The 26,750-nt window shown below is 39.4% G+C and overlaps 1 protein-coding gene across 50 annotated transcripts in view; it reads right to left on the reverse strand.

The window, feature by feature from the left end:
• Positions 1 to 2,335: 2,335 nt before the first annotated feature.
• SETD5 (SET domain containing 5) overlaps positions 2,336 to 26,750 on the reverse strand; it is a 77,011-nt gene continuing 52,596 nt past the window's right edge. For 30 of the 50 annotated variants that reach the window (XM_070238528.1, XM_070238517.1, XM_070238507.1 and 27 more), the window contains 8 exons: positions 22,959 to 23,088; positions 15,294 to 15,538; positions 12,009 to 12,065; positions 9,596 to 10,066; positions 6,893 to 7,191; positions 5,892 to 6,025; positions 5,333 to 5,421; positions 2,336 to 4,988 (listed from right to left, as the gene is read on the reverse strand). In XM_070238528.1, the coding sequence (XP_070094629.1) occupies positions 4,380 to 4,988; positions 5,333 to 5,421; positions 5,892 to 6,025; positions 6,893 to 7,191; positions 9,596 to 10,066; positions 12,009 to 12,065; positions 15,294 to 15,538; positions 22,959 to 23,088 (2,034 nt within the window). In that variant the 3' untranslated portion in view covers positions 2,336 to 4,379. Of the gene's footprint in view, positions 4,989 to 5,080; positions 5,250 to 5,332; positions 5,422 to 5,891; positions 6,760 to 6,892; positions 7,192 to 9,595; positions 10,067 to 12,008; positions 12,066 to 15,293; positions 15,539 to 22,958; positions 23,089 to 26,750 lie in introns of those variants that run through there. The other 20 variants (XM_070238533.1, XM_070238516.1, XM_070238510.1 and 17 more) reach the window with 5 other exon arrangements.

A 26,750-nucleotide genomic window follows, 5' to 3' on the forward strand; every position in this document is an offset into this window, starting at 1 on the left:
TACTCCATTTGAATAGTGTATTTTTCCCTTTGGGCTGACCCCTGCTAAACAGAGAAAACTGCATCATCAAACTGATGCCTGAGGGCCAAAAGTCCAGACTGTTTTTAAGGTAGGAAAGGGTATAAAATACTTCTTCAGCTCGTTAAATGATTTCTAGCCACAGTTTCCCACTATCATTAGCTGTCTCTATTTGTTTCCTGTGTAAAGGCAAAATTTCCAAGACTGTCGGTTTGGGCCTGCCATTTAGAAGAGGGAAATCTTGGACAAATCGTATCCTCTGAAGTGCATTTAAAAAAACTATAAAATGGGAACAATACCTACCTTACACTTTAAGTGTGAATGAGATAGCTGATGACATAAATGGAAGAGCCTTGTAAACTGCAGTCATATATAAGGTGCACCGTGGTACCAGCTTACTTTAATACTGTTCAGCTTCTTATATTCAGCAAAGTACCTAGCGTAGTGCTTGATAGCAATAGGAAACAGACTACTAATCCCTTATAGGCACTTGGCTGTCTTACTTACCTTCATATTCTTAGCACCTTACATACAGCCTAGCACACAGTAGGTGTTTAGTAAACAACTATGGAACAGAATCTTCCAATTCTGGCAAAAATCAGATGGGCTTATTCATTATGAGAAGCCCTGCGGTACAGCTGGAACACTGCACTATGCCTCAATTTCTCATCTTTAAATTCTAGCACTTGCTTTGCTATCATCACAGAATTATGAGACCAAATAAGACACTGTATATGAAAATGCTTTTTAAAGAGGACCATGCACCTATTCTCGTCTTCCTCCAGGCAGAATTTGGTTGTGCCTGGTGGAAGGTTAGCTAGGTATCCTATGGGAATTTTGGAAGCGTCTTCTAAGAAGACAATCATTTTTATCATATCTCCACTGGTTACTTTCTAAGCTCCTTAAAGAAATGGATAGCATCTTCTCCATCTTTGAATCCCTTTTGTGCTTAGCAAAATGCAGTCTATGATAGGTCTTAGTAAATATTTGTCAAACAAATGTTAGAGCAAAATACTGCCACACCAATCCATCTGCAAGCACTGCTGTTTAGTCACAAAACATACCCTGATTCCAACTTCTTCTCCTTATCCCCCGGGTACTGCCATCTTAATACACATACCATTGTATTGCCGCTCGCCTAAATAACTGCTCTAGCTTCCAAACTGGTTTCCTGGCTTCTATTAATGTCTCCCCCAAGATTAAAACAATTAAAGTAATTTTAATCTAACCAACAAACTGTAAATAAATTAGACCATGCCACTTCTCTACTTAAAACTCTGCAATGACTTTACCACTGTACTTAGAATCCAGATTCTTTAAATTAAACCCACAAAGTGCTACACCAGGGACCAGCAAACTACAGTCTGCAGGCCAAATCTGACTCTCCACATTTCTGTAAATATAGTTTCATTGGAGCATAGTCATGTACGGCCTGTGGCTGTTTTTATCCTGCAACGGCAGAGCTGAATAGTTGTGATAGAGACTACATGGCTTACAAAGCCTAAATATTTACTATATGGCCCTTTACAGAAGACAGTTTGCTGACTCCTGCTCTTATCTGATCTGACCCCTGTCTTCCTGTCTTATTGGATATCTGCTATCCACTTCCCTCACCCTGGTCATTCACTATATCCCAACCAAGCTGCTTCTTCCTCAGAGGCTTTGCACCTGCTGTTCTAACTTTCCAAGAATGATCTTTATTCATCTCATCTCAGGACTGCCACCTTATCACTGAGGTCTCAGTTAAACGGCAATTCCTCAGAGAGCTTCCCTGATCAACCAAGCCAGAGTGGCTGCTTCAACCTCCCTAGTTGCCTATCTGCTATGAAACAGCAACATGGTGAAGACTATGTGAAATTATGGACTGGTTTAGTTCTCACCCTGCTCTATAATGTAAGCTCCATGAGAGCAGAGACTTTATCACCCCACCCCCACCCCCCATTTAATCAGCATAAACCCACAACCAAAAACTGCCTGGTACTGTTTTTGGATGGAAAAGAAAAAGGCCAATATGTAGTTGCTGAATGAATGAGGCCAAGGTCAGAAACTCCAGTCTGGTTCAAGCCAGTCTGCGATGTTTAGTTCCATTGTTCCAGACTGGCCCTAAAACTGGCCTGAATCATAATTAAACACTGGCCTTTAATCATAAAAGGATGAAGGAAGATCAATCTGTATTCCTGGCCCCATTATGGGCAAAATAACTCTACCAAGAGCACATTCTCCTTAACATGGATCCATCTTGCCCTCTTCAGGTAAGGATAGCGTTAGGAAAACCAGGCAAGGCAAGGTCACAGAACTGGACAAAGAAGTTCTCAACTTTATGATTATTATGGTTAAGAATTTTATTATCAAAATTATTACATCTCTTGTGAAAGTTCAAATGTTACAGCAAGGTGTAAACACTCCACTTGAGAAAGAAGTGATACTTCTTCCCTTCCAAGAGTCCCCCCACCCCCCGCCCCCACCCCCCCCAGAGGTCTGGTCTTGACAGCACCCTGCCCACACAGAGTGGCTGGGGTCTCTGCACGTGCCAGGCAGGGTGAGGGCCGCCTGCCCGCTGGCCTCTCCCCTCGGTTAATAGCCAAGGGGAGAATGCAAACCCCAGCCCAATGGAGAGACATTTACATACGTTTTATATAATATACAAAGAAACCAGCATCCCAGGCAACATGATTTCCACTCCCAACGCTCTCCCAGACTGATGGGTTTGTGGGGGAAACAACAAAAAGAAAAGTATTCTGCTGAGGTCTCAGCATTAAAAAAAAAAAAAAAATCTCCCCTCATTTGAGCAAACACCTGATTTCAATTTTGAAAAAGTGAAATTTTGTAACAGTCACACACAAAGAGAGAAGACTGTGCATATGGATAGTTGTAGGAGACGGTAGAAAGGAAGGGGATGCAAGAGGCTGGAGAAAAGAGGAGAAAACAAATTGGAGGGAAAGGAGGAGGAGACTCACAGTATTATCTTGTCCAAAAGAAAAGAAGTAAGGTCCACTGCAGCACCAGGGATTACACCTGTCATATATCTGCTACCCTACCATGGTTATAACTGAATACAAAATTAGATAAATAAAAACACGCCGGATATTACAGTAAACAAGTGAAAGAAATAAGCTGGCAACCATATGGAATTTAAAAAGATTGTGTACCCCACCTGGGCTGGCTCCAGGGCTCCTCCAGGGGTGTACAACAGGCACAATGCACTGATGGGGAGAAGCCAGTCTGCTCTCATCTCTCATCCAGAACAGTGTTAGGTGTGCGGGTGGCTTTATAACTCTCTCACCTGGGCCACTCCCAAATAAGCATCCCCCAAAGAAACGTGGGACATGCCCACACAATCACAGCCCTGTCGGTGCCACTCCACAAACATCTTTCCACTCTTACCCTGCAGTCACGAGTGCATGCTCCCCAATCATGGAGGCGGTCCTACTCATGGGATCGTCAACTCCTGATTAATTGGGAGTAGAAAAAATAAAATTCAAAGAATTCCCAAACCACTTGGGATCCTTCCTAATCAAAATTATTGCCAACAGCTGATAAGTAGCAATGCAATTGGCCTATCTCATTTATCATTCCACTTTTCTTTGCCTACTTACTTCATAGGTTACTGAGCTGTGAAATAGCTTGGGGAGGGGGAGTGGGATGGTAACAGGTGGGGGCTCAGACAATCTACAAGGGTAATCTGCTCCTGAATAATCACGAGTTGACCTCCAGCTCTTCTTCAGAGAGCCAGGCACCCCTCTGTCAGAGCACATTCCAAGCTTCACTATCCCTGCCTATTTCTTGGTGATTTTAAGACAAAGGTAGGGGGTATTCTTGGTGGACACAACTTGGCCAGATTATCTGCTTTTGGAATGGTTGTCTTAGGGTGAATGTTAACATACCTACCTTTTTTCTTAAGTGCATAAAACCCTAACACTACTCAGATGGCTTGGGGCTTTGAGATTGGCTCTTTTCACTTTTTTTCCTTTGAAAGAAAAAAAAATATTTTTGGGGGGATTTAAAAAGATGTCCTCACTGCACAAGTGACTACAGGCTACAGGCAAGGATGGGAGACGGAGGCTTCGACACAACTCATTGCACTTAGAACCGTTACTAACCGAAACACCATTTGCTTGTCAACAATGTACCCTTAACAGCAGGGAGAAACTTCTTTATAGTCTCTGCTTCAGACAAGATTTACATCTTTCTCCAAGGCCAGAGCCAGTCGCGACCACAAGTCTTGTTTCTTGTCGACCAGACCCAATCCTCTGGCACCTTGTACCCCCTTCCCCAGCAATATGCTCGGCCTAGGTTCCAGAGGCAGCTGGAAGGAAGCAGCTATGGGCTCATTCAGTTCTGTTTGCCCAAATCCAGAAGCCCTAGGAAAGTCCTGTCTGAGTCTTGACTCCCGACCCCTGCAGCGGCTGGAGTCGGTACTGGTGCACACTCCCACTCCCGCGGTGTGGGTAGTGCTGTGAATTGGAAACCGCAGATACCCTGGAGGCCTGGTAGGCAGTTGACTGCCCAGCACTGGGCAGACTGATAGTCCGTAAGTCTGATGGCAATGACGACCTAGAGTTCTGAGGAAAGGAGGTGGAACTCAGAGTTCCTGTGCTGGACTGGGAAACCGAGTCTGAGGTTGGTGAGTCTGAGGGGCCCTGTGGGGTAGGGCTAGCAGCACTAGAAGGGCAGCTCCTCCTTGGAAGACTGCTGCCGGTGCTGTTTCCAGAATGTGGCTGGCTGCTATAATACCCTGGTGTCCCCGTAAATGGGGCCAACGAGTCTGTGGACACAGGGTGGGCGGGGCTGGAATAGGATGTAGAAGAGAGGGAAGATTCTGAAGAACCGTGAGAGGGGGGGTTTCCAGGTCTCAGTGCAGTAGTTCGATAACTGTATCCTGGAGATTGGGTGGGATGTCCTCTAAAGGGGGAGGAACTCTGTTGAAGGAGGCTTTGTGATTCTGTCCGTGGACTATCACACTGCAGGAGCTAGAAAGAGTTAGGAGGAAAAGCAAAACGAGGTGAAAAGGTCCATATTTAAGCCATCCAGGCTTATGAATATTTGAAACACCCTATTTCTTCTTCTTCTTCTTCATCTTCTTAACCATTTGTTCTTTTTAGGATACCAAAGACAGTAAAATGGCTGTCTCTGGTCACTTTATTTTTCTGGCATGATTTATTACCTGAAGGTGAGCAGATGATGACTTATTTCCAAGGCTGCTGAAATTATATGCAAAGACGGCATCTCAACTGCAAAGGATGGCCAGTATCACAAAACATTTGGAACCCAGAACATACTGCTATGCCCAAAGATGAGCAATTTCTTGTCTCACCTGGTAGCTGTATCTGGAAGGGCTGTAAACGGCTGCTCCTTTAGAGAGTGCTGAGCTCAGTGTCTCTGGGCCTTCTCCATCTGCAGGATCTGAAAGGTAACACAAAATCAACTTGGCTTCTTAGAGTATGAGGGAAATAGCCATTGTTCATTCAAATCATCAATGCCACCACCAACCCATGCTGCTCTTTCTGACAAATTAGCTGAGTGCAGCATGCCACAAGGGCAAAAAGGAGTGGTTAATTATGGACTATGTTTTAAATGCCTGATCTGATTCCCGTCTCCTCCTTTCTCTTCATCCTTCATCAAAGTGGATATCCAGGACTTTGGAGAGATGAGTTACAGAAAAGTAGCCCTTGGGAAAAAAGAGCAGACAGAGAGCAAGAAATGCTAGATCTTAAGAATGCTGTAGCCCAAAAAAGTGGAAGCAAGACTGAGCTGGAACCTCACATAACTGCAAATGAAACTGACTCACCTCAGCCCAGCATTTGGTGTGAACTGTGTGGAGCCTGGCTCACGTGTCCCTGAACCTGGCTGGCAGCAGAAGGCCATAGGCTCACCTGAGTCCTTCTCTGTGATGGTACTTTCCCACGTAGGAGAAGGCTCCCCTTTTTGGGCCACCCTCACACTGCTTCGGAGGACCTTGGGGATGCTCCCTCCCTCTCGAAGTCGTTCTACTGACGTGGGAACCATCCTGTGAAGGCAACAGGGTGCAAATTTATGCCACAGGACTTCAAGGGTCAAGTCTGGAACAAATGAAGCTCTGACAAAGGTTGTACAACATATTCACTTAAAACATCCTCTTAAACATGACCTTCTTCAGGACCAATTTAAAACAAGGTATTTTCTCTGCCTCAAACTATGCCAGGCACAGAAGAATAAATACTTTGAAAGAAAAAGCAATCAAGGAAAAAGCAGATTTAAAGATGTCTACTTCAACTTCCATTTTGAAAAGCTAAATTTTCTCTTCTGTGAAGTCATGTGCCTGGCATGTGTAGTAGTTTAATAAGTGTTTCTTAGAGTAATGAACGTTACTCATTTGAGCTAGGTCTTTTCTTTCCCAGACTTCATTTCTTCAGTTCAAGATCCCTGAACTGTCTCATTTTCTACTTCACTCATCTGATGCTCAGTAGTTGCCACTAGTATTATTTATTTATTTGTATTCTCCCCTAAACCAGACAAATCCTTTCAGAATACGTCTTTTCTCTCTGTATATGCTTGCCATGTGGAATTATATCTGTTGTTAATTTAAGTGGAATTGAACTGTTGACTTACCTTTCACACAAAATGAGAAAACAGAAGAGGCAGTGATAGTGCCCAGCAAATAAAATAGCTTACACATGTCGTCCAAAGTGGTGTTCTGTAGGCTTGGTGGCAATTCTTTGCTTCTGTAAGGCTGGGGGGTTGTGGCTGATACTATTAAATCAGCTGAACAGGAGAGATGGCACTGTTGGCTGGCTTTCTCAGATAAGTGGTCCCAAACGTAGGTAAAACTGGGAACGATTCTAGATGTATACTTCCCTCCTAAATTTAATTACTAAAGCATCAAACACAAACTTACCACCTACTGCTGATATTTTCTTGAGGTCTGCAGTGAGATGAAGATCCTCTGGAATCTGACGGGCTGACCGCCTCCAAATGGGACGTAGAGGAATGGGATGGGGAGAATTTTGTGTGAGGGGAAGATGGGGTCCGGGCTGAGGACCCCTGTACACCATGGGCACCAGTGTCTGACAGTGAGTTACTGCCGCCCTGCCCAGCTCCTGCAGACTTGCTTTTGCTCTGTGCAGAGTCCCCTCCCCCACTGGCAGAATTCTCCTTGGCTTCTTGTTTCCGTTTGCGGTACTCCAGCAGGGAGACCTAGGAGGAAAACAGGAAACAGGACTCTAGCTAGGCATCATTAGGGGATCACTAGCAATGGGGAAAGAAGATGGAACCCTAGTAAACCACTAGCAAGCCATGCAAACAAAGCAGGCACCAACATGGGTGACTCTTTTCAGGTGTTAGAGAGATCTGAGCAAGCACGGCTACATGTTTAAATCAGTGGCAAACTGGCAAGAAGAGAATATACCAAGAGATGACACTTTTGAAGAACGGTATTCACCAGTACACCTCAACCTTTTTTCTGCCTTCAGAAAAACCTGTGAGATAAGTTACCCAATAACAGAAGCATACTATAATTATCTGTAATAATGGAAGCACCTAAAAAGGGAAAGGTGCAAAGCTGGGAGCTTTTGTAGTTTGAAAAGCCCTCCCAGGTGATTCCAACGGCTCCTCCTCCTCCCCTAGAAACTCCTAGAGTTAGATGTTGAAAAAGAGAGAGAGAAATAGAAACAAACAAACAAAAAAGAAAAAGCCAATGCTTAGAGTTCTTAAATGTGCTCAATTTTCCAAGATACACCCAAGGATTTACTCCTCTCTGCCTTACACATAGGGAAACTAGTGTAAAAAGAGAAAGGAAATGACTTGTGGTTTATATTTTAGCAACTAGCTCTAGAAAACCTACACTTGGAAACTTCTCTCTGACTCCTTGTCCACCTGCCCCATTCCCTCCGGAATGGCACAGTGAGCCCCTCTCCCTTGCCCTGCTCAGTTTACCTCCTCTTTGCTGTTGCAGCATACTGTGCTTCCCCCAACTGTGGACCTATTACAGTGTTCTGCTTGTTCCTCCACTAAACTGTATGTTCTACAAGGGCAAAGACCAAGTTTATTTGGCTTTTTATTTTTAATATTCAGCACAGAAACTGGCTGATAGCAGGAGGTCCACAATTTTTGTACACAATGAATAAAACCAAAAATCCAAAGATTATTTCCACTTTTGTCCCTGATAGTCAATATTGTTCATGTAACAGTCTTCTAAACCCATTGCTATCTTATTCCAAATTATCTCCCAGTGTTTCTTCCTTCTTCTATCCCCTTAGGGCTCTCATTTTTCTGTCCAAAAGTAAAATATAACAAATAGGGAAAATAAGACAATTTTGTATGCATTTTCTATACACAATCTTGGAAAGGAGTTAATAATAACAAATGGTAATATATTTTGTTGTAATGCAAATATAAAAAGCCGCTAGGCTACATTTTGACAAAAGTACTACAGATACTTTGTAATTATGTGACACTGTCACACACAAGACTTAGCATCTCTAGCTTTGCCCAATAAATGGAAGTTGCTGTGACAACCCAAAATACTCCCATGCATTTCCAAATGTCCCTAGTTGACAACCACACATTTTTGGCTTTGTAATTTCTAGAACAGGCATTATTTAAAAGTCAAGTCCCAACTCGTTAGCCAGCTCTCTATGCCTGGCCCTGCTCATCTCTCTCTGTATTCTCCTCCTCTCCCCACCTTTCACCTGATACCACAGCAACATCCAACTGTTTGCAACCACATCGCATCCCTACTGGCCACTCAATGGAGTGTCATTATAGGTACTTGCTCTGCTCCCTCTTCTGTAACATCCTCATCTTCATTTGTGGGCTGACTGATTCCTACTTATTGTCTGAAATCAGCTAAATCAGTGACCTGTCACCTCTCATTCCACCACCCTCAAACTGGCTAAGAGCCTCTTCTGCGTTCTCAAAGCAACCATCCACGCATCTGACTAAACCATGTTCCCTTGTTAAGATGTTCTCACCACATCTGAACAGCTCCTTTGGAGCATCCATCACCATTGTAAGTAATTACTTATTAATATAATTATCTGCAAGCTCAGTCTTATTTGCCATAAGCTCCATTAGAGCAGAACCTAGGAGGCAATATAGCATGGTGGCAGTAAGAGGATGCAATCTGGAATCAGACAGACCTGGGTAGTGTCCTGGCTCTTCCATTTACTAGCTGTGTGACCATAGGCAAGTTATTCAACTTGCCTTAGCTTCCCTGCCTGCAAAATGGGAAATCATCCATCTTACAGAATTATTGTGAGGATTAAATGCATAAGAGGAGCTCAACAGTGCCTAGTACACGGGATGTGCTAACTAACATAAGTAACTGGCATACTTTTTCACTGTTCTGTCCTCTGAATTGCCTATCAAGTGTATGGCACATACACAGTAGGCATTTAAATTGGCTGAATATTTACAGCACTCATCAAATTGTATTAAAACAGTCTGCTTTTCACTAGACATGGCAGAGACCATGTCTTACTCATCTGTGTTTTCCTCACACTGAGAACAGTGCTGAACACGTAGCAATAACTCAGTAAATATCTACTGAATTTTTCAGTTAACGTTCTTCAAAAGAGCCTACATAATGTGAAACACTTACCTTTTTCCTTTGTGGTGGGTTCTGGGGGGCAGATGGGACTCCTTCACAAGCCCTTTCACCACCAGGTGACATGGATCCACGAGAGAGGTCTTTCATAAAACCATGTTCATATCTGCTGGGAAACCCTTCTGCAGGGGAACAATATCCCCCATCCAAATGTAAAGGCTTCCTATCCCCTACTAGGGGAGATCCTCGATATAATCCATCTGCTCGAGGCATAGCGTTCAATGGGGAGTAGGCATACATTAAGTTAAACTCTGTCCGAAATGCCTGGTCCGAGTTTCTCACAAGGGTCTGATGTCCATCTCCACTCCTACTTGGAAAGCCAGTTTCAGAGGTGGGCCCAATGGAGGGATGAGGAGCCAGGTCAGAATGACCCGAGTTGACCAGGGAAGGTCTGTCAGCACAGCTGTTAGTGTTGGAGTCAAGGTAGCCTACTTTTGTCAAGTCCAGGTCTTTTCGGTGACAGAGCTGAAAGAATAAAAATCAACAGAGACATGGGGTAGGGGAGAAAGGAAAAAGTCAAAGGGCAGAAAAGAAGGGAGGTAAGAGGGGCAAAGGTGAACAAGGAAAGATAAGAGGGATGGAAGTAGAAGAGAGAAAGCCATTAACATCTGTAAAAGTCCCATGTAGCCACAGTGTCTACAGGCCAGATTACTAAAGAATTCTGGCCTTTCCCAAATTGCTTTAAAGTCTTTCCGGATGAGAATACTGGGAAAGTCAAAACTAGATAACTGGCCAAATGTGATTATTTTGCCTGCTTAGCCTTTCATCAGGTTTGTTGAGTCACTCTACACTACACATTAAGGGACTGGCAGTATAATTAGGGATGTACCTGAGCCCCACGTATGCTACAGAGGTAAGACTGGTGTCTTATGAAAACTGGCTTCTGGTGTCATTCATTTCTAAATCAATACTGATGGAAGGTGGGAGGAGGAAAAAAGGTGAAACAAAGTAGAAAGTAGACGGAAAGTCAAGCATTTAAGTTACTGGTTCAGTAAAGGAGAATGGCATTAGTTAAAAGACATCAATCAACCAGTTCTTCACTCACTTTCACCATTAAGTAGGAGTGTTTCTCATAAAACTTTCTGGCCGCTCAATTCTTCTTTCTTTATCCTCTAACGTATGTCAACATACCACAAAGACCACTAATGCCCATCACTGTAGAGCATCTGAAATGTACCCCCCAAAAATCCATCTACTATTTGGTTATCATTACCTCCTAACACCAAGATGTTTCCACCACTAGGTCAACTATAGCTAACTCTCTAGAAAGAATGGTACCAGAAACCCAGATATCACACCATGTCAACCTCCAAATTATGTTACCTTAGAATCTTTAGCAGCTGAGGAGAACTTTACCTTCTTTACAAGATAGAGTAAAAAATACCCAGAAAACCTCTAGTACACTAGAATACAATCTTTTTCAGTCACACTGGTCTATAAAATCCTACTGATTCAGAATTTGGTCAACTGTTGCTGAGTTTAGCACTAATCTTTTTTGGAGTGGGGAGGGGTTAACAGTTCAGTTAATTTCTGAAATGTTTTGAGAGATTGTAACTTTCTCTTCAAGAGGAAAAAGGCTCCATGTGGATTCATGGAGTTAATCATTACTACATTTGTCCAAATCTTTTAATAGTTAAGAAACTCTACCACTAAAATCTGAATTTAACATCTCCATAGCAGTAGGGTTTCTGAGAAAAGCACTCAATTAATACCCTAAGAGATGCCACTTATATGGCAACCATATCCCAACCACTGCAGAATGGAGGCTTATGTCACAAAAGTCATGGGCAGACTTAGTTTCCTTGTATACCCAGTAAGGAGCTATGAAGAAATGTAAAAGGTGAGAGGCATGACTCTCCCTTCCTAAAGAAGCTGCTCAATCTATCAACCAAAGCCCAAAACATCCAGTTAAACAAGAGCTGTCAGATTAACCCTGGAACAAAGCATAAACCACTGCCTACCATTTCCAATATAAGCTGCTCCTTTATCAGCCCAAGATAATAAATATCAAAAGACAGCTCCTACCAACTTCTAACTTTTCTTATTTAACAAACACACCTTATTCGTTAGACTTTAACACATCTCCTACCATATCTTCAGCCTCCTTTAAACTTGACTTCTAGATTCTATTCTTCTTTAAAAGAACTCTTCAGCCACCCCCTCCCCCAACAACAACAAAACCCCAGCACACACACACAGCTACTTCATTTTCCTCCATCTACATTGAGGGTTCTGAGTAATCACAATCACACATTGGACATTCATTCAACCTAAGTGACCGATCGGCCACCCTCCAGCCCATCACCCCATTCACTTGGAGCCCCCAGCCCCCCCCACACACTCAGGAATACACTCATGCACACTCACTCTCAGCCTCCAAGTGTGATTGAGATGGTGTGATAACTACCTCGGGTGACAGGGACTCGGGCCTATTCGCAGGGGAACTCTCAGGGGAGGATATGTTCTAGAGGAGGGAAAAGCATCTTGTTATTCATCTACTCGAAGTCAAGAAGCAAAACAAAACAAACAAAAAATAAAGTAAAAGCAAGCATAGATGGTTAGCCACAACTTTTTTTGAGGGGCAGGTATTTAACTGCAGAATTCCTCTCAATAGACAGAATGACTTGTTAAAATGCTTCCTGGTGTCTTTGAAAGCATTTAAGGATAAATTGGTTATAATGTTTCATGCTATAAGTAAACATCTCAAGCAGATATCAGGAAAGAGTTAGATTGGTGAAACTTGACACTATTATATTTCTTTCTATGTTAGATGAGAGTATTTGTTATTGATGGGCACCCCACCACTTATTCCTCCGTAGGGGAACCTTTTACCTTCACCCCCCACCCCCCTATGAACATCACATTTCCTCATTTTCTTATGTGACACAGGCCTACTACCATTATCCAGAGAAGCTGCTTAGCATGCTTGGGGGCTGACTCTGCTAGGAAGATGGCCAGTTCCTCCTGAATGACGGTTACAGGAGCTATGACTGACAGAATCTCTAGCTCACAGGCCAGATGGTTCTTGACAGGATCTAATTGGATCTGACCACCCCTACCAATGTGCTCTGATACTAAAGTCCATTAATACTTTTGGGAACAGAGCGAAAAAAAAAAAAAAAGAAAAATAAGCAGACGTGCACACTTCCAGTCCCTGCGTCCTAAACAGGGTTACCCTTAGGGCTTTCACCTGAGGCAGCATTCCCTTATTAAACAGGAACTGGGCAGTGAACTCGCTGGGAATATCTGAACAGTAAAGAGTGGAGAGAATGGTAGTTGTAACAAGGATTGAGGGTTGTCAGTGGTAAGGTAAGGGTAGGATTCCTACTCTTGTAGACCCTTGACACATGTGGCCTGCATGGCAGACCTATCCTGTGATAGGGGAATGAGGCTGCTTTAGCAGAGCAGGGTACTGGCTGTTAATTTTATTTGGTGGGGTGGGTAGTGTGTGTGAGGCGGATAGTGCGGTATGGATCTCAAGGTAGGAAAGGAAGGGAAGGGTTATTCTGGTGGAAAGCAGGGGCTAATTAAGCTTCTCCTCCCAATGCAGCCTTCACTTCTTTTTCTTGATGCGCCCTCCTCCTCATAATCTTGTTCTCTTCTACTACATGTCTCAACTCCTTCCCTTAGCATTGGACAGATTTCTCATGAAATGTTTATTTTTCCTTTCAAAAATATTCTTCCCTCAACCAAGCTGATTTTTTTTTTTGAGGAAGATTAGCTCTGAGCTAACTACTGCCAATCCTCCTCTTACTGCTGAGGAGGACTGGCCCTGAGCTAACATCCGTGCCCATCTTCCTCCACTTTATATGTGGGACGCCCACCACAGCATGGCATGCCAAGCAGTGCCATGTCGGCACCCAGGATCCAAACCGTCAAACCCTGGGCCGCCAAAGCAGAACGCGGGAACTTAACTGCTGCGCTACCGGGCTGGCCCCCAAGCTGATCTTTACTTATGACACCTTTTTGATATTTCTCTGTGTTAGTCTTGGATAGAAATAAGGCTTCCCACACTTCCCTATACTAGAATATAGGAAAGAGTATGGCAATTTGAATGCTGATAAGGATGGTTAGGATGGTGAAGTTTGCTTTTTATTGATGAAAAAGGCTAAATTTCCTTAGTTAAAGGAGATAAAATAGTGGAAACACACACTGGACTTTTTGAAGGGATGGGCTGTTTATTATATTACAATATTTTCTTTCCCTCCTGGTATTCTAATATTATGCTTAGACTATCCATCACTAAAACAATCTTTGATTTTTCAAAAAAATACAAACACCTTACATTTGCATAGTGTTTCATAGTTATCCAAAATGCTACAAGGGATAGGAAATGCACTGAGTGCTAAACACGGCTGTTCCAGAAAGCGACTTACCTTCTAATTTCTGTAATTTCCCGTTAATTATGATAAAACCTGCACTGATAAAGTATGAAACCCTTTTCCTATAATTTACTGCCCTACAGGGAGAACGTCCTCTCATGAAATTTTACTATCAAACTCTAGTTGCTAATTGAAAAGTCAACTGCAATTAGACCAAGTAAAGTTAATAAGGCCCAAATCTGCTTTATTAGCTGGCTAAAAAGAATGCCACAGGGAATTTCCTAAAGAGTAACTTCCCTAGAAATCAAATGTAACCAGGAAAAGGTTTGCTCCAAAGTTAAGTTAACAAGGTCTATTTAGGCACAGAACATGGCTGCTTCTTGCTTTCAAGGTTTCTAGCTACCTCTTTCTGAGTTAGCCACTTAAAAGTCCAGGTATTCTTAACTTCCATGCTCTCATAAAAGCTGAATAGGGAGGATGGCATCGGTTGGAACATTCACCTTTATCAAAGAACACATCTGGAGAAGTGTGAGCTAGGGGCTGAACTGAATGTGTTTAGTGACAAGAACAAATTTTTCTAAGAAAGAAGAGAAAAATGTCTTCAATTTGATTATAAAGTATTATGCAATAGATGAAGTTTCTTTATACATATGGATTCTATTCAGTAGACCTGCTGTCACCCAAACTTGAATACTAAAGTGATTCAGAATTAACTTTTTGAAACACCTGAGACATACATTTCTAACAATCCAGAGTATGAACATAATAAATTTGTCTCTTATGAATGCATGTTGCTAGCCTCTATTTTTCATTCCTAACGCGTTTTTAACAAGAGAAAGTAACCTGGAGTAGGAAAAAACCCCTTCATTTGCTATAAACCATATTTCAATGGTTTCTAAATCTCCGTTCACTGAGGCCACAACAAGAATAGAAAACAACAGGGAAAGACACTGCACTGATTTAAAAGGTCTAGAAATGAAGACATGATCAATAAGTATAATCTTAGCTCTCAGGCTGGTGTCATTAATGGTTACTAGGCAGCTAGAGGCCTATTTTAACCAAGGTACACAGTAAAGATAAAGATGGAGATCTAGCATGCTTACTACCTCAAGTTATGGAGACTGATGGACTGCATGCAAAAGACAGATGAACATCATCTGTGTAGCACTATTCCTACTTTGGGAAGTATGGGGACTGCCAAGATGAGAGGCTACCAGGTAATAGGTCACAATGACCCTGAGGTTTCCCATTGTCTTGCTGAGACAGGCAAGGAACATGGTAAAGAAACATCTGGAATGATATATTTGAAATGAGGAGGTGCAAATGATGATTTTCATATTCAGCATTCCCAAGAACCAAACCCAAATCACCTCAAACTGCAGAGGAGTATTGCAGCGACTAGCAGTAGTAAGAGACGCAATTGGTGAGAACAGGAGGCTGTATCCGTTCCGACACTCCTCTTCCGGGTGAGATGCGCCAGGTGTGGTCAGCTGGGGGCTCTTTGAGCCTGGATTGGGAGGGGGTGGTGTGACTGGAGAAAGAGGCCGCAGTAACTTGGTGACATTCTGCTCCATCAGATAACGAGATTTCCATTTCTTTAATGGGCTCAACAAGTCTGTGAAATACAAAGCTTGGATGAGAGATTGAAACCACAGCTTAAAGAGAGGCTCTGCAGTAAAGCCATTAATCTCTAGCCCACAATGGCTCTTAACTCCTCTTCATCTCACCCCACTGGTATCTCCTGCAATCAAATCGCAAGCCCAAAGAAACTCTTTAATTGCCACACAATTCTCAAAACTCTCTCCCAGAGAATTGCCAGATGAATCTGACATTTTTAATGACTGATCCCTGGAAGCAAAATATATTTTTTTACACTGTTTCTGAAAATCTCAAATCTGTGTCACTTTGTTAAAATCACCCTCTATTTAACTGCCATGTCACTAGCTCAAGCTTCTGGAATGCTAATGCGCCATACTTATTTTATCTTCTCTTACAGTTTTGCCATTTTTCAGCAGCTCTTCCTATAATGTGTAACGTTCTGCTTTAGTAGGAAAGACACATGATTACCTGACTTGTATCCAGCCCCTAGTTTGGAGTGCTTCCAAGTGTGAAATGATTTCTACAAAAACTTTTCCCAACTATTTTCAAAAACTAGGCTGGTATTGTTTTCCTGATCAAAATATCCTACTTTCTATACCTCTTAGGTCCACTTAAAAAGGAAGCTACTACATTATATATTTCAGTGACCTCTCAGGCCAACACACCTACCTCACTTTCACAGAGGAAAAATCTACTTTTATTCCTTTACAGTTAAAAGGGATTTATTTACTTAATATCTACTACATGGAAATCACTGAACCAGGTATGTGGGGAGAAATGGTCATCATATACTCTATTTAAAATGGTTTACAAATTTGTAAGAAAGAGAAAACATATAAAAACATATCTACTATACGTTTAAGAACCTCAATAGAGGTGATTATACTGCTATGTGTTAGTTAAAAAACAATTAGGCTTTTAAGCAATTATTATACACAAGCTACTATACTAGACGCTTCATGTGAATTAATTTGAACAACTCTATAAATTCAGCACTACTATCATCATCATCATCATCGCCCCCATTTTCAAGATGAGGAATTTGACAGGCAGAAAGATAAAGACTATGTAATCTGGCTCCCATCCGCATTCTTAATCACGAGGTTAAATTACACCCCCAAGGCTTGGTGGAAGGAGTGAGCTGATTCCAGGCCTTCAAGCAGTTTTGGGACACTGGGTCATGGACAGAGCCATGCTTCAGGAAGATTACTCCGGCAGCAATGGCTAAGAAAATACTGGACACTGGGAAACTATTTAGTGTTAATGGAGTAGTTAGCACAGAGTTCTGAGGCAAGGAGCTAGTGTAGCAGACACTGAAATGGAGAGGGAAGAAGAAATGCAAAAAATACTGGAGATGCATATTTTCTTTTCTGATATCTGAGAATTTTTTATTTTCCTAGTTTGGAAGAATATTCGTATTTTCCTTTTGTTCCAGATACTAAGTTTTCTTTCTTATTTTTCTTTTCTCCTTTTGAAAATTGCCTAGGTATAAAAAAAAACAAACAAACATGATTCACGACTTATATTTAGAATACCTTTTATATATTTCAAGTCTTAAACAGTGAATCTTTTAAAAGACCACTATACTGGTAGGTCCAACGCTGTATTTACTAAGAGCAATTATATAAGTGATGAAGTTCACTGCAGAAAAGTTAAAAAGTATGGATGAACTCTCTTACCCACAAATCAACTTACAATTCATTTAAAATATATCTACTAAGTACTTATGATATCATATTCAACAAAACAGACCTAACGTCTGTCCTTACGAAGTTCACAGGTCAGTAGTCATTTGCCTACTTTTTTCTATTAATAGCACTATATTTACAATTTATTTTTTCAAGTTTCATTTTTCTTCTTCTTCTTTTTGCCATACCAAGCTTTCAAATTTTATATGGTTAAACCCATCCATCTTTTATGGTTCTTCACCTTTACTCAAATAATTCCCAAGATTGTACAAAGAGCCACATATTGAAACACAAACATACCTTGAAATCATACCCACAAACTGACGCACTGCTAATAACCCTGGTGTATTTTCATCTAGAACTCTTTCTTGACACGGCCTTACTGACTCCTGTCTAAATCGCACTGCTTAATAACCTACTATTTTCACTCAGAAATACACGGTAAAAAATCTTTCCATGACAATGAAGAGAAATCTACAATTCAGTTTTAATGGCTGTATACCATTCGTATTACCAAAATTTAACCCCTTTAAGTATAATTTTTTGCTATTATAAATATGTCTCAATGACCAATAATCTTGCTCTTACATATTTCTGCACTTGTTTACTTTTGAGGACAAACTGGTAGATGTAGGATTGTTAAATGAAAGAATACGTCCTTTGGCTCACTAGTTTTGTTTATTCTTGTGCGAACTGTCTGCACATGTCCTTTAGCCTGCATCCTATGGGCATGTTGGTCTAGTTCTTCATCTGTAAAGACTCTTTAAATAACAAGGATGATGACCCTTTGTTGGAAATGCAGCAATTATATTTTCCAAGGTTGCTCACTGCCTTTTAATTTTATTAATAGCCTTTTTTGGCTATTTAATGTTTTATATTTTTATTTAGTCAAATGTATCAATAATTTGATTTTCTGCCTGTGACATCATATTTGTCTCTGCCACCTTACCCCAAGAGTATAAAAAATACTGGCCTATTTTCCTTTTATCTCCATCTTCAATTTTTCAATTTAACTCAAATAGAACATACTTTAGCATAAGGTAGTGATTATCTATCCTTTTCACATGTCAAATTGCTAGCACATTCTTCCAAAATCTTTTATACTTATAGATTATAATTTCTCCATTGATTTGAAATACGTTTATCCAATTAGAGTCTTACATATACTGGGTTTAGTTCTGAATGTTATTTTGTACCCTTGTTGTCCAAACGGAATCAATATTGACATCCATTTTAGTAAAAGTGTTGGGGCAATTCCAGTTATTCTACTCTGGCTCTCCAAAATATTTTGGCTATTGTAGTATACTGGTTCATGACAATGAACTGCAGAAATCATGTGTCAACCATGCTCATACTACCAAAAAAAAGTTAAAATTTGGTTGGAGTTGTATTGAATTCATGAGTAATTTGGGGAATTCTCATTCAGCACCATGGCACAATTGTTCAGCTACTCATGTCTTCATTTATATCCCTCTTCCTAGAGATTTGTCACATTTCTAATTAAGTTTACTCACCAGTATTCTCTATTTTTTGTTAGCACTGTGAACTGGACATATTTCTCCTTTTATGTTATCCAAATATTATTAATATATAAGAAAATGTTTATACATTTTTGTTCCAAGCTACCCTATTGATCTCTCCAGTTTTTTAGTTAATTCTCTTGGCTTTTCCAGATAGATAAGCATATTATTTGTACACAATGACAACACATACATCCTCTTTAGTAATACTTTTATCTCAGTTTTCTTTGCTAATCATTTTGGCTAACAATTCTAGACAGTGTTAAAAAATAACAGTACTAGAGGGATAATTTGATAACCCATTTTAAGGTTTAATGTAACTAGTTTTCAACCATGCTTTCAATGAAGCATAACTGGCAACCATTTTCAGATAGATATTAAAAAAAAATTCTAAGTACATTATTTTATTAGATTAAATTAATTAAATATCATTAAATTCAGATTTCTATTACTCCCCCTCTTCCATCTGGCCTGCATAATTTTCAAATATTGGACCACCCTTATATTCCCAGGAGAAATTTTATTTGGTTGTAACATACCATTCTCTTAATATTCTTAGAGATTCAAGATCCAGATCATTGAAATCTAATTTAAAAGTAGTACTATGCTATTTTTTGGGGGGGTTAAGTTAATTTGATAAAACGAATCATGAGTAAAAATTTTAGTGACACTGTGTAGTAGTCCATCAAAAGTTTACACACATAAAAATAAACCACAAATTCTACTATTCCTTTATCAGCTGAAATCCAGGTTGTTTTTATCCTGTATATTTTTCCAATTATTAATAATTGTACAGCTAATACTTTACAGAAATTTTGGCCCGTGCTTATTTCTGCAGAACAGATACCTAGAACAACTACTACTAGGTTAAGGAGTATGAATATTTTTAAAGCATATTTTTAATGTTACCAAATTGCTACAATGGATATTACACTGCTGTCATTTTTACTGCTAATCCTTTCTCCCAATATATTTGTCCTCTATTAGTTCAGAGACAATACAGACAGAGAAACGTCATTCAAGTTTGACTTTCTAAAAAAAATATTTGAATGTGCACAGAATTTGCTTTGGCAAGGATCTAATTCTTTTCAATCCTCCAAGTAAGCAAAAATTTCAGAATAATTTACCAAATCTTTCATTTATATAAGGCCTGTTTCTGGCTATTCTGTTCCATATATACATCCATTCTCACACCAGTACTATACTAATCAGTATATATAATAGTAATTTAGTAATAATAGTAATTATAGTAATAATAGTCATTTAATTACTAGCTTCCAGCTTCATATTAGAAGTCAGTCATATTTCCAGGGAAAGTACTTCTTCATCATGACTCTTTTTCAATTTTTTCTCAATTATTTTCCTGTTTATTTTTTAAGATAAACTTCAAGATCATTTAACCAAAATCCAAAAACGAACTAGTTTGATGGAAACTATATGAAGCCAGAGGGACAGAAAGAGAGAGAGGGAGAAAAAGAGATACTGATTATATTTCTTCTTTCCATTAAGGAATACAGAATTTCCCTTCATTTCCTCGACTTTCTCAGTAATGGTTTGCACCGCATGTCCCACTAAGGTTATTCCTAAGCAGTTTCTTAGTTCTGTTAAGTTTGAGAACGAAAAATTTTTCTTCATTCATTTTCTTAGTACATAAAGACTTAATTTCTGCATATGTACTACCTAGAGGTTTTATTAAACTCTTATTAATAAGTTTTTCAGTCGATTATTCAGGCTCTCCTAGGTACATTTCTACATTATTTACAAATAATGAACATTGTGTCCTCCTCTATCTGAATAGTAGTAATACCTTTCATTTCTATACAACTTTAGCTTTTAGGAACTTAGAATCTTTAATGTATCCTATTACTTGACTAATTTCTACACGTGCTCCATAAATACTTGACAAGTAAGAGTATTTTGTGTAGAAAAATGAAAGTAATAATTCCTATTATGGGTCTGATACTGCACTAAGCATTTTATACACATCATTTAATCTCAAATTAGCTCTACAAACAGATATTACTATTCCCATTTTACAGATGAGGCTCAGAGATGTTTACTAACTTGCTCAACATCTATAGTTAGTAAATAGTAGAGCTGGTTTTGAAATTCAGGTCTGTGGGACTCTCTCTCTTTTTCGTTTTTAATTTCTTCTTCTTCTTTTCTGGTGAGGAAGATTGGCCCTGAGCTAACATCTGTGCCAATCTTCTTCCATTTTGTATATGGGACACCATCACAGCATGGCCTGACGAATGGTATATAGGTCTGTGCCTGGGATCTGAACCTGCAAACCCTGAGCCACTGAAGTGGAGTGTGCAAAGTTAACCATTACGCCACCAGGCAGGCCCCATGTCTTTCTTAACATCTCCTTGGTCTTTTTGAAAAAAACAAAACTAAACCAACAAATTAAAATAATTCCTCAGGATTTACACTAACTTCTAGCAATATCCCAAGTCACTCATTTGACTGCTGTTTGGTTTTAATTAAACATTTTCCTTCTGTTTATGTTGTTCCTTAAGGGCAAGGTGTGTCCTCTGCATGTTTCTCACTACTACAGATGAGAGCAGATGTTCAATAAAGGTTGGTGACTAACAGTCCTAATTCCATTCCAACCAGGGCAGGTAGTAAAAGGCACTTTTCCTGAGTCTTTGCGAGTCAGGACATGAACTGCTATACGACCTCCTCTTCCCAACCTCAAATACACACTTAATACACAAATACAAATGTGCAAATGTGTATATACAAGATAGACTTCAGTTAAGTTATATTCTCACTATATTGCAAAAGCTGCCAATTGGGGCTGGCCCTGTGGCCGAGTGGTTAAGTTTGAGCGCTCTGCTTTGGTGGCCCAGGGTTTCACCAGTTAGGATCCTGGGTGCGGACATGGCACCATTCATGAGGCCACGCTGAGGCAGCTTACCGTAACATGCCACAACCAGAAGGACCCACAACTAAAATATACAACTATGTACTGGGGGAGTTTGGGGGGGGATAAAAAAGTTCAAAAAAAAAGAAAAGCTGCCAATAAATTGATAATATTGATAGGAATCTGGTATCGGCATTTCTTTCTATTAATCTGATTTGAGTAAATCTCCCTAATCTTTGCTGAAGGAGAGAACAAAATATTTTAAATACATGGTATCATTTATCTTCCAGATGTTCTACACTGGGATTTTATTATCCTGAGGTTACACATGTAATAACTTATAAGGTATAATCCAATCTAGAGAAAGAAAAATAAACTAAGTAAAAAATTTGAAAGAATACATTTTTAGTACCCTAGATTTTTCCAAATACAAGATTTTACAGAATCTTAATATAAAGCAGATACTACTAGTACAAACCTATTTAATTTAATTTCGTTAATATTTACTCAGCAAGTCACTGAATAGAAACAATGAAGTGGTTTTCAGGAAAACTTGAACTATTATCATGTTAGCTGTAGCCTTACATGACCTTTAGCATCTAATTTATTTTGCTATTTTGTTTTGTTTGCATAATATTCACAAAACTCATTTAGCGATAAACTCATAGAAATCACAGAGAACTTTTCAGTTAATACTGACAGAAGAAACTTTGGTAAGAAGACTGTCCCAAAACAAGTTAAGCTGGTATCACAAGTTCACGCACCAGTGCTTTCAACTGTAATTCAATTAAAAATCCTGTAAGAGTCTGTGAAAACCAATAGGACCAGATGCTTTTCATGACCCTCTAGTTTAAAAACTCACGAGGACTTTAAAATGGATTCAAGGCTACCTCGTCCAAAAAATTTTAAACTGTTTGTGCAAGTCCTTTTGAAAACAACCAATTCATAATAACTTCTCATTTATTTCATTCATCTCCTGCCCCTTCAATCACCCCCACCAACTCAATCACCTACAATTTTGATTCTTTCCTGAATAGTGCCCCACATCTTTCTTGCTTCTTTCCCCTTTTATAAACATGGATATAGATTTCCTAAACTTACTACTTTAAATGTATCTAACCTTTTTATAACCATTTCTGTTGTTATCTGTACACTGTCTAGTTCCTTCTTTGTCGTCCTGGGAAAACTGATCCCTGACTTGAGATCTTTCTCTTCCTCTGTAAAGACAGATGTAAAGTAACTATTTAGAGAACAATGCCATTTCTTTTTTGTACCAGACTTTTTAAGTATTCATACTGAAATTTTTTATGTGGATCTGAAATAATCATTGCTCATGTATTCAGAACGGTTTGAGATACGCACCTGCATTGTCTTTGCAGATACTAGAAGAGTTACTATTCTCATTACTTTGGTATAGGTGCTGAGTTCTAGTCTCTTGGGGTACAGATGATGTTTGAGTCATCCCTTCTTCCAAGGCTTGCTTTATCCAGCGCTATAATGGGAAAAAAATCATGGAATTATCAATAATCATTTAAAACTATTTAGTACACCTATTTTAAATGCATTAACCAGGTCATTACATATCAACTGGTGAGAGATGCAATCCAACACACTCATTCAGTTCCACACTCAAGTGTTTTTTGTTTTGTGTTTCAGCATATTAGAATACTGCCCCATCAATTCCTTCTACTGGGCAAAACTGAGAAATCCTGAATTACACATATTGAGATCTCAGCAAAAAACCAAACCCAATAAAAAATGATTATTCAACTTTTCACACTGCTTAGAATGGGGTAAATGGGAAGAGATAAGGAAGAAATCTTGGCATTTATTTAAGAGAGACTCTGATCATATAGGATCAAACTAGTACATAAAATAAATGCCTAGAAGGAAGATAAAAGATCTCAAGAGTTGTCTGCCCTGTGCTGGGGACATCTAAAGAGGTAATAGAAAAGATTCATAGGAAGACACTGAATGAGAATAAACCGCTCTTCACTACAGGTACCAAAATACTTCCAAAAGGTCTACTCTCAGATGGAACATCCTGAGTTTTCTCTCCCTATCAAGCAGTTTGGTTAAATTAAGCATGGATAAATGCAAATCACCAGAATAAATGACCTGCAGAAATCAAAAAGGGGAGAAAGTCAAAAAGAGCTCTCTAGGCAGTCACATTTTTTTTATATTGGAATCTAAAATGATGAGGAAAAAATTTAGGTCAGAAAGTAAGCCTGCAAAGATTAGGATAAGATTATGCATCATCCTGTGGAAGAGAGAAAATTTCTTACCTGTAATTGTGTTCTCTTAAGATACACAGTTGTAGGATGCTCACCACTCTGTGGCTCTCCTGCCCTGACATGAGACAGATCGAATTTTGATAAACATCAATGTCTGAGTCAGACCCTCCCCCAAGTAGGAAGAGCAAAGGTGACTATAATTTTACACCTTTAGAGAACAAGCATTACAGGTAAGTAAATATTCTCTTCACCAAAGAGAGCAATTCTAGTAGATTTACCCGCTTAGGAACTTAGGAAATAATTATTTCTTGGGAAATAATGCGAGGAAAATTTCACCAGGAAAAATTTTACATCATGTAAATGGCATTGTGGTCTGCCAAATGAAAACAAAAATAAAACCGTAAACATAAGGCGATAAAAGTAAGTATATAAAAAAGAGATCTCAGCAGTCAACTGAATCACATAAACATTTTAGGATATGACCAGGTCTCTAAAAGCCAAAATAAGACCAAGAATGAACTCTCTTACACACAGAATATTGATGTAAAGATGAACTATCAGAACCATAGCTCCTTACAACTTACAAGAGACTTCAGAGGTCACCTTGTCCAAAGCACTCACAGTATAGATGGGGGAAATTAGGGCCAGGAGGACAAAATGAGTGAAAAATCCTTTGTCACAGATACCTTTAGTACCAGTTTTTCTTTTCAGAGCAGATGACAGGACTCATTTGAGGTCACTGTGCTTTCCTCCAAGAGAAGTTAATTTCTTATATTTCCAGTGTCAAGTAGATGCACCCATAAAAGAATTTACATTCTGGATCTGATGACTACAAAAAGGGAAAATAAAACCAGGACAGGGGCATTCTAAGGAGTAAGACACTGCTATGATTAGCTATAAGGTCAAACACAGCAAACATGATCAAACCCATTCCTCCTGGCCCTATCGTATGTCTACATAGTATTTTAGGGCCCATAAAAAAGAATGTGAACATTTGTTTGTATCTAACAAGTTCCAACAAACCCTATGGATAATAAATTAACTTTAGACACTCCCATCCCTCAAGTTCTAGATAGTTATTAAAGTCAAAAGAACATTTCTTCCTTCTCTGAAACTCTGTATTAAAGAGTTTTTTAGGAAGCTCAGAGATGGGAGAGAGAAATGTTTTAAACGGTCCCATTACTACGAGAAAAGTGCAAGGAAGTAATTTAGGTTTTGGAGTCTAAAGATCTGGGTTGAAACTTGGCTGCACCTCTTATCAGCTACCTAACTCTGGTCAACTTACTGAACCCTTCTGAGCCAAAGCTTCTGGATCTGTAAATTGAGGCTACTAATCCCAGCTTCACAGGGTTGTCACGAAGGCTAAGCGAGATGATGTGTGTGAAGAAAGCATGTAGTACAATACTAGGCACATGTGGTCAGTGAGAACTTGTTCAAGTGAATTTCAAAGTAACGCAAAGAGACACACAGATGAATAACCCTCCGGTGTATACAATCAAATACCAATGCAAAGCACAGTGTTTCATTTTCAGTCAAGACAGTTTGCTAAGAAGTCTAGGAGACCAAATGCCCCACACATATTACGCCTACAAGGTAAGTTTAGAGAAGACTTACAGAGAACAAGGAGGGACACTCCTGAAAAGAGTGTCAGCCACTTATCACTGCTTCCATTCTAAAACAAGAAGTGAAGTAAGATCCAACGAAAGAAACGTGCTTTGTAAGAACTACGATTCAATTTAATTCAGAAACCCCAAGGACTTCATAAAATGTTCTGTCAAATTAAGAATCTGGGAGCAAATATACATATGCAACTTTACGCTGTCTTTAACTTACGAGGCCTTTACCTCCTTTAATCAGATATGAAACAGTAGGCCTGTTGGGAATACACTCTGTTCTAACTAATCTCATGGAGGACGGATGGCTTTTCTCATCTATCTGGTTAACTTATTCTCCTCCGAGGGATTTTCAGAAATTTATTACAACTTTGTTTAATCACGGAAATCTTTTTAGGTCCTGCACGAGGTGAATACTTCCTAGCCAATCTAAAAAAAACTCTCCGCCATCCCTACCCAGGATAAGTAGAGTCCAATTTCTAGATAAAAGACCCAATTTCATTAATTTTGCTCCGTAAAAAGTCACATTCTTGTTTTGTAATATAATCTTGATATGTTAACAGCAAATATTAAAGCTGTAATTTAAACTTAAACAATTCAGATCTAAACTTAAACAACTTTAAAAGACCCATTTTAGTAAGATAATTTTACTATGATAATTTCGAGTGCATAGCCTGAACACTTCCTCAAGACCGATATGACACATACAGATAAAAGTGTCTGCACAGAACCTGTATAAACAAGACTAAAGATGGTCTGACACGTGGAGAATACAACATGGATATGAGAGAAATGGGATTTCTATCTGTTGCCAGTGGAGATACAAAGATGAGCCACAGACACAAGTCCTAAACCATAACCAACTAAAAAGAGCTCTAAGAAATGGATTTTCTATCAGATTTGAATTTATATTCCTACACGTTTTTTAATTTTCACAGTACTCTGCTAGTTGAAAAAGATGGGAATAAAAAGATTGTAACCCAGCAACAGAATGTTCAAGGTGGCATTTCAAGGGGGTAGATCATACTATTTACAATTCAGATGTCACTATTAATCTGTACTAAATGACGTCTACCCTTCTAAAAGGACCAAAATAGGAGAATCTACTATCTAACTTGATAAAATTCTTTAACAGTTAACCACCTTAGAAGTTCTGTACTATGTCCAGCCAAAGACAGAACAAAAGGAAAAAACTGCTTTCACATAACATATTAAGCCATCTCTTGACTTGCTCCTCCAAACTAAAGACCACATCTCATTCTCTAATTGGGCAATACTACTCTGGAAATGTAGTTAAGATTTTGAGC

The sequence above is a fragment of the Equus caballus genome, chromosome 16 (assembly GCF_041296265.1).
Source record: "Equus caballus isolate H_3958 breed thoroughbred chromosome 16, TB-T2T, whole genome shotgun sequence".
Lineage (NCBI taxonomy): Eukaryota > Metazoa > Chordata > Mammalia > Perissodactyla > Equidae > Equus > Equus caballus.